The sequence below is a fragment of the Camellia sinensis genome, chromosome 4, assembly GCF_055761805.1.
Source record: "Camellia sinensis isolate YWXY chromosome 4, ASM5576180v1, whole genome shotgun sequence".
Classification (NCBI taxonomy): domain Eukaryota; kingdom Viridiplantae; phylum Streptophyta; class Magnoliopsida; order Ericales; family Theaceae; genus Camellia; species Camellia sinensis.
In genome coordinates, this window is record NC_138964.1 from 138029865 (window position 1) to 138040755 (window position 10891).

Here is a 10891-nt window from a genome sequence, read left to right on the forward strand (position 1 = left end):
TCATCTCCAATTAAAAAATACCCTTGCGCAGTGGCTCCATTTGTCAATATTGAAGCGGGTTTAGGGCTACCACTGTTGATGACGATTGGGATGGCGGAAGAGGGAGGGAGGGAGAGAGGGAGTAATAGGGGTTTGGGGTTCGGTCGCCGGCAAGGGTTGGGCTCCGACAGGGAAGCACCGGAATGGGCTCCGATAGAGAGAGAGAGAAAGAGACGTGTGTTCAAATTTTGAAATCAGAAAGAGATGACAGGGGTGTGGGTGAGGGAGAGAATGAGAGGGTGATTACAGCCTTTGGATTGAATTTTGAATTTTCAGCCTTTGGATTGAATCAATCTAACGGTCTATATTTTGATAAAGGGACAAAAGTCCAAATAAGAGTGAGACATTTTCAACCATTGGATTGAATCAATTTAATGGTGCATATTTTGACACATAGATGAAAGTGCCATCAAGATTCAAAAACCTTTCTTCCTTATTATATAGTTGTATATATGTTTCGTGTAGAGACAGACAGAGAGACAGCGATAGAGGAACAAGTGGATTTTTTTTTGATGATGTTGCGATGATGTTTGATGTTCATAATGTTGATGATTAATGTTTGATGAATAATGTTGAAGATGTAGTTGATATTGATGTTGATGATGTTTGATGATCAATGTTGATGATGTTTGATGTTCACAATGTTTGATGAATAATGTTGATGATGTTTGATGTTCACGATGTTGGTGATATAGTAAGCTTGATGATGGTGATGATGTTTTGATGATGATTGATGATGATGATGATGGTGTAGTTGATATTGATGTTGTTGATGTTTGATGGTGTAGTTGATGTTTGGTGATGTTGATGATGTTCACAATGTTTGATGATGTAGTTGATGTTTTGATGATGCTTGATAATGTTGATGATGTTTGATGATGTTGCTGATGTTGTTGATGTAGTTAATATTGTTGATGTTTAGAAAGGAGGGAAATCATAAAAAGGCCTATAGTAAGTTTTTTGGATATTTTTGTCATTACAACATTAGTAAAAACCTACATTTGCTCTCCATCAAAAAAATATTACGTGTTAAATAAATGGGTATATACATAATTAACATTAAAATAAGACTAATTAGTTCACAAAACAGAACTAAATGATTTAACAAATTAAAATTTAAAATTTATTAGTATTTTGCTCCTAATTTAACCAAAAAATAAAAAAAAAAACCCACATCCCAAACCACGCATTAAAATTAAACTAGAGATCTCTAACAAACGTTTTAAAAAATTTTAAGTTAAAATAATTATTATATAAATAAATAAATGACCAAGGGCCGGACGAGGATCGTCACTCGTTACCATAGATCCAGATCTGATCCGAGGGCGAAAAACTAAATGGATACTACCCGTTGGATTGCGCCAGACTTAAAATCCGACGGGTGAGATCTCTGAAGGAGCGGCGGGCTAGGAAGCAAAGTCGCTTTAAGTAGGGGAGCAAACACGAGAAGCGATCGCAACTCGCTACTTCTCTCTCTCTTTCTCAATCGGAGGAGATTACGAAGAAGGGTTTGTTTCTAGGGTTTCAAACGCCCCCGCCAATCCCCAACGGCTCTGTTGTTCAGAGATCCAGGTTTTGAAATTGGACTCTCTTTGTCAAGTATCTCTAGGGTTTCCCCACTCTCAACCCATTCAATCTCTCTTTTCTTTTCGCTTTGATTTCTCTTTTTAGCTTTGTTTTTCTTGGGTCACTCAATCTTTCGATCTAGGGTTTTGTTTTAATCGATTCAATTCGTTATTTTTGCTTCTAGTTTAGTTTCATTGAACTCGTTTCTTTATTGTTTCGATCTGAGTCGTGGTCGAAGGGGTGTTGAGTTTTTGAGCCAGAAAGCGAACATTTTAGGGTTTTGATTGTCTTTGTATATGGTTGAGGCTGTGATCCGATGTCATTAAATTTTGGTAGCTTGGATTGAATCAGGGAATGATTCGAGGTTAGGTTATAGTTACCCCATTTTTTTTTAATGAATTTGTGTCAATTGTAAAAATTAAAAAAAAAAAAAATTCTATAATTTGACCTTAGTTTGAAGATTTTCTTTTTGGAAGAGAAGGAAAACCATATTGCTTATTGATGGGATAATGTTTCACGACCTATAAATTGAAGAATTGGGTATTCTAGTAACTATGAAATTTGTCTGATTCCACACTAAATCCACCAACCGGAATTGAAGGAAACATTTTTGAAGATAGGCATCTGACTATAAATAAGAATTAAAATGTGCAGAAATTGGGGGTTGATCTTATGGCACCAACTGTTCCCATAGAGAACATTGGCCAGCAGGAATCAAAAAATTGGTTGCGGATAAGTTGTGCTGTAATTATGGGGAAAACTAGGAAGTTTTCCAAGGGACATTCCTCTGGTTTTGTTCCCGATAATGTACATCGCGTAGATACTGTTGTTGACACAGAGATGACTGTTTCAGAGAATTCATGTGCCCCTAGACGGAAATGTATTAGTCTGAATGTGGATTCTTATGATCGAAATGATATTCCCTTACAAGTTCTATCACTGTCAAAGATGTCAGTGTCTGAGAGGAAGGCTTTAGAACTGAGGTTGAAAAGTGAACTTGAACAAGTTAGGCTTCTTCAGAAGAAAATTGCTTCTCTGAATTTAAATGGTGTAGCTTTGTCGCCCCATGTATCCACCTCACAGGGAAAGAAACAGGCTCCTCCTGATCGAAATGGGCCACGGACAAAACGAGGGCATAATGAGTCGGTGAAGCAGGCTGTGCCACCAAGTACTTCAAATGCTATGTTGATGAAACAGTGCGAGACCTTACTGAATCGGTTGATGTCACATCAGTATGGGTGGGTTTTCAACACTCCTGTTGATGTAGTTAAGTTGAATATTCCAGATTACTTCAATGTTATAAAGCACCCCATGGACTTGGGGACAGTGAAAAGTAAGTTATTACCAGGTGAGTATTCGAGTCTACTGGGATTTGCTGCAGATGTGAGGCTCACTTTCTCAAATGCCATGACCTACAACCCACCTGGAAATCATGTCCATTTCATGGCTGAGACACTCAGTAAATATTTTGAAGTGAGATGGAAATCGATTGAGAAGAAGGTTCCTGTTACCATTGATGCACCGGTACTTTCAACATCAAGTGTTTGTATAGAAACTGTAACTCCTAAACCAATGCCTCCCTCTAAAAAGAAGAAAATCACACCAGTAGACAATAAGGTCAAACAAGAATCTGTGAAGCGTGTCATTACCAATGAAGAGAAGCATAAACTTAGCACAGAATTGGAGGCTCTATTAGCAGAATTGCCTGAAAGCATTATTGACTTCCTAAAAAGGCAAAGTTATAATGCAAGTCAAATTGATGAAGATGAGATTGAGATTGATATTGATGCTCTAAGTGATGATACTTTGTTAACATTGCGGAAGCTTGTAGATGACTATTTGCTGGATAAACAGAAAAAGCAGGGAAGAGCTGAACCTTGTGAAATGGAGGTCTCTCTCTCTCTCTCTCTCTCATGTGTGAGTGTTGTTGAGCGTGTTAACATCTTCCTTGTAAAATAAGTGGAACTCAGACTGTGTTGCTTTCCCCCCCTTTTGCTGCAGCTTCTTAATCACTCAGGTTTCAGCAATTCATCAGGGCAACCATGCAAAGGTAATTTTCTATCCCACTTGCTGCTACTTAGGCCAATTGTTGAACTGATGAACATATTTGTCACCTAAGGCTTGAGTTTAAAATTGTTTATTTAAAACCTTTTCTCATTTATTTTCAGGCAATGATCCTGTTGACGAGGATGTTGACATTGGTGGGAATGATCCTCCTATCACAAGCTACCCTCCAGTAGAGATTGAAAAAGATACAGCCCTTAGAAACAGTAAATGCGGTAGTTCAAGTAGTGAATCGGGTTCTTCTTCCAGTGGTTCGTGTTACTATGAATTTTCTATACATTTCCTTAACCTTTGGAGCATGTGAAATGCCAATGTTTATCGTAGTTAATTTATATTTTCATCTTTTATCACCAAACAGGAGAAAAGTGAAAATTGTCTGGAGTCTTTTGGTGGAACATAGGGTTTGATGCCAAACAAACTTGAGAGTTGAATTCTACCACCTTGTCAAACTTGGAATATTTCTTCCTTTACGTTTTCATTTATTTAATTTTTATTTTGTACTGTGTCGAACGTGATATCTTGACCTATGTAAATTTTTTGCTGCTACAACATAGGAACCTTAGAAAACTTCTTTGAATCTCAATACTTCGTCTTTTACTTATCCTAAAAAAAGCTCAATATTCTTCAATGCTTTACCATATTAGTATCATATACTATGATATACACTCAAAAAGTAAATTCAAAGAAACTCTTGCAAAAGATATCTAATAGTTCTTTCAGTCTCTGAAATATTTGAATTTTGCTTTTAGTATAAAATTTTGTGTCTTTGAAAATTGTGGTTGTGGATTTAAAAGTATTAGGCTTGCGTTTGGAAGTGAAGAAAACCAAATTGAGCTTGGAACTATTTGATTTATTTGATAAAATATCTTCGATAACACCGTAAATAGTTATAGGAAAATGTCATAAGTTGAATTTCCTGAAAATAAAAAAGAATAATTCAATGACAGTGACACATATTATAAATATTATATCTTTCTTAAGATGTAGTTTGGATGATATTCATATATACCTGATGCTTTTTTTAGAGGCACCCATATAGTTCAAGTATAACAATCAGTGTTGTTATACATGAATTGCAAGCATTTAGATATGTGTCATGTAGTGTATCGTTTGGAACATGATTTGTACGATACAGAGTCGTATCATAAGATTTCACACTGTATCGTGGATTCGCGATACATATTGTTTTGCACGATAAAATACTGCAATATATCTGACCTCAAAGTTTCTACTAATTGTTCCTCTTCGGTTGAACTTCAGCCCCAAAGTCGTAAATAGCCACTGCATAGTTACTAATCCAAAGATGCAAACTAGTTGTCTCTTGAACAGGAAAAAAAAAACAAATATTACCAGCACAATTGAAGAGAAAATAAAATAGAATAAGAGTCGGCCGCACTGCCGTTCTCGTTTCCTTTCGCCAGAGCTTCCCCAATCAAAATGCCAGTGTGGATGCAAAATTCCATCTTCCCTAATCGAATAGAGAGATTAAGAGTTTTAAAATATTTTAGGCCTGTTCTGTTTGAAAACAAGCATATAGTATTGTATCGTATGTGCGCCTAGTGCATGTTTATCATGACAACATTTGATGTTGAAACAAGTTTTGGAGTGGATGGAAGTTGATTCCGTTTCGGATTGCATAATCAAATAATCTTGTTTTAAAGTTAGTGAATTATACTTTGTAGGGAATTCTAATGTACATCGGCTGAAATTAAAATTGGAAAAGGTTGATTGGTAATTCTGTGAATGTTTGAACTTTGAGGCCCCTAAAGAATTGTATTTAACTCAATTCTGAAGTTTGTTATTGTTAAACTAATCAATCAGCCTTTAGGGGGGCTACTAGGCAGTGTCGGATGCACAAAGGGACTAGGAGGGGCATGTGCCCCTTCTCAAATTTTATAAGACTACACTAGTACCCACATATTTGTAAAGTGTTTTTTTAACCTCTGAAATATTATAATTATGCCCACCCTAAATCATTTAAGATCCCTGAAAAATTATATTTTTTGAAGGCCCTGCTTATTTTTCTATCAATAAAATAAGAACTCTGAATATAAAAATGACTCTCTCTTCCCTTTGTTCTCTCTCTTTTTTTTTTTCTTTGCAAAATTAATTTCTCTTCTGGCACTTCTTGTTTAATTTTTCTTAAAGGTCCTCCTTATTTTCTTATTAGGAAAATTACATTTGTGGTCACTGTAATTTGCCTATTGTGTGAATTTGATCCTATAGTTCTAATTGCATCAATGTTGCACTGTAAATTTTTACATTATGTCAATTTAAACCAATTGGTATCGCCCACTAATAAATTGAACGAAAATTAAGGAAAAAATGGTCCATTCACTCTCTTCAAAGTGATTGAGGAGTTGACATACTATTTTACCCTTGATTTTAGTCTAATTTTTAAAGGGGTGTTGTCGAGTTTATTAAATTGAGACAATGTGAAAAATTTTAAAGTTAAATTGATACACTTAAGAGTAGTGCTACAATGACTATCTATAAAAAACAAAGAGTAATGCTACGATGACTATCTCCTTATTATGACATTTCATCAACCATCCAATGTGGCACATATACATTAGTTAGATATTAATGACATTCATGTGGGGTCTGTTATTATGTGTGTGCGCCGCATCAGATGGACTCCACATGAATGTCATTAATATCCAACTAATGTGCGTATACCACATCAGATGGTAGATGAAATGTGGTAAAAGAAGATGGTAGATGAAATGTGGTAAAAGAAGATGGTCAAATAGTGACCAAAATGACACGAGACAAACTATACACCATGGGTGTCATTTGAACTTTCATATTTTTTGCATAGTATTTTTCTTTTTCAATGAATATTTATGTTTTGTGCTTAATATTAAATAAAAAAGGTCACATTATATTATTGTTGCCGATTACGGGAAATTTGTTTTGAGTTTGTGATTAGTAAGTGCCCCTCTTAAAGTAATTTCCTGTCTCTGCCACTGCTACTAGGCAATCATGGTGGCAAAATTCTTTACCTTTATGTGCAATACCATAGGAGAATTGATTAGTTAGAAGTTTGGCATTTTTTGTTTAGGTTGAAGAATGTCAACATGATGTCAGTTGTAAAACTCCCTGTGGAAGCTGGGTAACTATTACAATGTCATTTAGACATCTAGGTAGGACAAGTGTGGGGGATATTCTTCTAGCAGTAGTGAGCCCAACTTAATATGATGCAGTGATGGAAAGGGCTATATAGGGTTAATTTTAATTGGTTTTAAAAGCCTGAAAGGATTGTAAAATATGGGGATCTTAAGGTTTTAAAATGGGTAACAAAAGAATAAGGATTTGAAAATGAAAACAAAATATTTTATTACTGTTTTGGGCACTATGAACAGTACCTGTGAATATCTAGCTTCTAGTTTTATGTTTCTTTAGGCAATAGGGTTGATGAATTGAAATGAAGATAGCTTAGGCATGTGGAATAATGTTTAATGGTACAGAAAAATAGCAAAATAGGTATGGTTTTGCAGCTTAAAGGCTTAAACGTAGAAATTTACGAATAAAGAGAAGAGAAGAGAAAAAAGTTGTTGGTATCTATGTTTAGAATTGAATGACACAATTCTTCATAAAACTTCAAGAGCTTCACAAAATTTTCTGAAACATATTCTCTATTGAAGAATCTTTGAGGATTTGATTGAAGAGGTGGATTCTTTACGGATAATGTCTGTTACCCGCTGTATCTTTTTGGGTTTAGTCTCCAAACCCTTCGGAGGAATTCCTCTCTCTCTCTCTCTCTCTCTCTCTCTCTTTTTCTTATTTATTTATTTATTTTCTTAATCTCTAGAGATATGAGAGCAGTGTGTGATTTGTAGCGCAAGTATTTGATTGTCTTTGTTTTTGTTTTTGCTTTTCTTTTCTTAGAGGACTTTTATGCTCTCCTGTTTCTCTTGTACTATCATTTAATTCAGTACTATCATGGTTGTTTACCCTATGTTTAGTCAGCGATTGTGTTAGTAAGATTACTATAATTTTTTAATCTTTCTTGGAACTCTATTCCAGATTCAGACTCAGGTAGTTCTTCTGGCAATGAATCAGACGGTGCTAGAGCTTCAGTTCCTGCAATTAGTACAAAGGTACATGTTGATAGGATTGAATCTGGATGGAAAATTCAATGCCTATTTGTTAGGTGTTGTGTTGCAGGCTAAAAATTAGTCACTTTTTGTTCTCTTCCTCTTTATGTGTGGCAATGTTGCAAAGTAATTACGTCATCTCCATTTTATCCCTTTGGTAGGATAACTTAGGATCTGGAGCAAATATAGAGCAGAAAAGCAATGATCTCAGTGATCCTGACATTGGAAATTGTGAGTACCTTTAATATGTGATTCTTGTACTCATGTACCATTGTTTTCAAATAGTGAATTGAATTGTGAATCAGTTTACTAAAATAGTGAATGAATCCAATCAAATATTGAATTCTAAGACCTAAAAGAAATATTGAATTCTAAGATTCACTTTATTGAACATAATATGTAATTTTATATATGTATATACATATAAAAATACACATATAGTGTTTAAAATGAAATAAATATTATTATAACTAAACTGTATATATGTATATACAAATTCAATACAAATAGAATTGAATCGCTTGAATTGTAGTGAATCATAATTGAATATTTAAGATCCAACTACATGAATCTAACTATTTTGCTTGAAACTTGTATTGAATTGTGAATTGTAAGATTCTAACAACCATGATTTGGAAAATATATGATAGTTTTTTGTTTCTTCAACCCTGTGTTTTCTGAGGGTCTGCTACTCCGTGTTTCACAGATTCCTTAAATGGGTTGAACCAAGTTAAGCAGAATTCCCAGCCAAAAGAGGTTGCCATTGAGACCGAAGGCTGCCAAGAGGGTAAGCAATGGTATTTTGAAGAAATCCTGTGCTGTTAGTTTTGCAGCATCATCTTAACCATCATGCTGTAACATTTTAGGGGAGAGTGCTCCACCTGGGAGGCAAGTCTCCCCCGACAAGCTCTACCGTGCAGCTTTGTTGATAGGTCGTTTTGCAGACACCATTCTTAAAGCTCAAGAAAAGACGCTTGATAAGGTTGGTTAAAATTTTGGTGTACTTTGTGTTACATAGCCAGTTTACTGAGTTCATGTGGACAATATTTGTGATGTGGTCATTGATGTATGTAAGTGATGTGTTGAGTCCAGGGTGAAAAGCAGGATCCTGAGAAGCTGCGTCTTGAGAGAGAGGAGCTTGAAAGGCGTAGAAAAGAAGGTAGGAATCTGCAGTTTAAAACTTAAAAAAATTACAGTTTACCCTGTTCAACTATGGGCCATTTTCACTTTACCCTCTTTAATTAAAAATTGCTACATCTTATTCCCTAATCTTCTGATTTGTTTCAATCTCAACCTTCTGTTAACATTTTGTTATGAAAAAGAGGATAGAAACGTGCATGTGAGCAGTGCTTACCAATTTCACGATTAAAATGCTTATTGAAAAGCCAGTTTATATACATATAAGTGAGAAATATGTACTATGTATTTTTCTTTCTAATCATAAAATTGACATTTGCATATATTTTCTCTCACATATTTCTTCATAGGATAGGAGATTATAAATACATGCTTCAAAAATATGTAAATAAATTAGTTCTTGAATGAGTATTTTGGTCAATTTGGCATGTATGCCATTTTTTCATTCTCTTTTCATACCAGAATGTTGAGATTAAAACAATCTTTACAACAATTTTTAGTTGAGAGGGGGTAAAGTGAAAATGGCCCATAGTTGATGGGGGTAAACCGTAATTCGCCTATTAATAATGCAAATTTATGTCCATGAAGTTGAAGGATTTCATACTTGTAATTGTTAGTCTCCTTTACATAATGCTTTTGTGCCTTTCTGTTGCTGTAGAAAAAGCTCGATTAGAAGCAGAGGCGAAGGCTGCCGAAGAAGCTCAAATGAAAGCGGAAGCAGAAGCTGCCGCTGAAGCCAAAAGGAAAAGAGAACTCGAGAGAGAAGCAGCACGCCAGGCTCTGCAAAAGGTAAACTAAACTAATTGTATAAGAGTTATTTACACCTAGACCTCTTTAACTATTAGTAAATATCACTTTACATCCTTAGCTATGAACCAGTTCATTTCGACCATGTCAACTATAAAAATGCATCAATTCCACATCCCTCCACAATTGGGGGCATTTGTAAGGTTTTTATAGTTGAGGGTGAAAATGTAGTGGTAAAGTGATTTTTTTACTAATAGTTGAGCTGGTCTTGGTGTAATGCAAGAGCTATAAAGCTAATTGGAAATTTCAACCTTTCTTGTAGCTGAAAATTTGTGCTATCTGCAGATGGAAAAGACTGTTGAAATTAACGAGAACTGTCAGTTTATGGAGGATCTGGAAATGCTTAGGACTGCTGCCGCTACAGAACATTTACCGAGCTTCGAAGATGATGCAAGCCCAGATAAAACCCTAAATGTTCTTGATAGATTCAAATTCCGGGGAAATAGTAATCCCTTGGAGCAACTTGGTCTGTACATGAAGGTGGACGATGAGGACGAAGAAGAAGGTGAGCCCCACAATGTTCTGGATGAAGTAAATGATGCAGAGGAAGGAGAGATTGATTGATTGGTTTTTGCTCATGAATTCAGATTGTTGAACTCAAATGCTTGGCATGCCCATGGCTCTAGCATGTTCTCCCTCCCTGTATTTGTCAGGGAGACGAGTTTTCTTTGGAAGCTTCTATTTACCAATGAAAAATCTCATCACACCTTTTATGCGTTTTTAATACTTGTACTTTATGGAAAAAAAGGTATTGTACATACGAGTGTAAAGAGATATTAATGTCGTGTAATTGGAAGCTCCCGTTTCTTCTTTCTCGAGTCTAACAAACTTTTGAACTTGAAAAGACCAAAAAGGACATTATGTTGGAAGCTTGTGCCTGTGTTTCGGACTGGGTATGGGGTTTTGTTTTGGAGAACAAAAGTGAACCTAGGGTTAATAGGAGTTATTATCGAAGAATATTTGATCATATAGACTTGTTGATTGATGTTTTGGTGTGGAGAACATAGGGTTGCTTGTGGATATTTTCGTGGTGCCGAGAATTGTATTGATTGGGATTTTGTTTTGCTTTGTTTTTTCCTTTTCCTCTGGGTGTGGAGGGACAAAAAAATATTTTGCAACCTGTCATTTGATCATAGATGCAGTTGGAAACTACATTTGATGATCTGAAAGCGATACGT

At 35.4% G+C, this 10891-nt stretch overlaps 1 protein-coding gene across 1 annotated transcript; it reads left to right on the forward strand.

The window, feature by feature from the left end:
- The first annotated feature begins 1321 nt into the window (after nt 1-1321).
- Nucleotides 1322-10523, forward strand: LOC114316121 (transcription factor GTE10). Its single transcript, XM_028262780.2, has 10 exons — nt 1322-3495; nt 3607-3655; nt 3774-3920; nt 7699-7772; nt 7931-8000; nt 8476-8556; nt 8636-8751; nt 8862-8928; nt 9565-9695; nt 9999-10523. The coding sequence occupies exons 1-10, from the start codon at nt 2278-2280 to the stop codon at nt 10275-10277; spliced, it is 2232 nt and encodes a 743-aa protein (XP_028118581.2). The 5' UTR covers nt 1322-2277; the 3' UTR covers nt 10278-10523.
- Nucleotides 10524-10891: the final 368 nt, after the last annotated feature.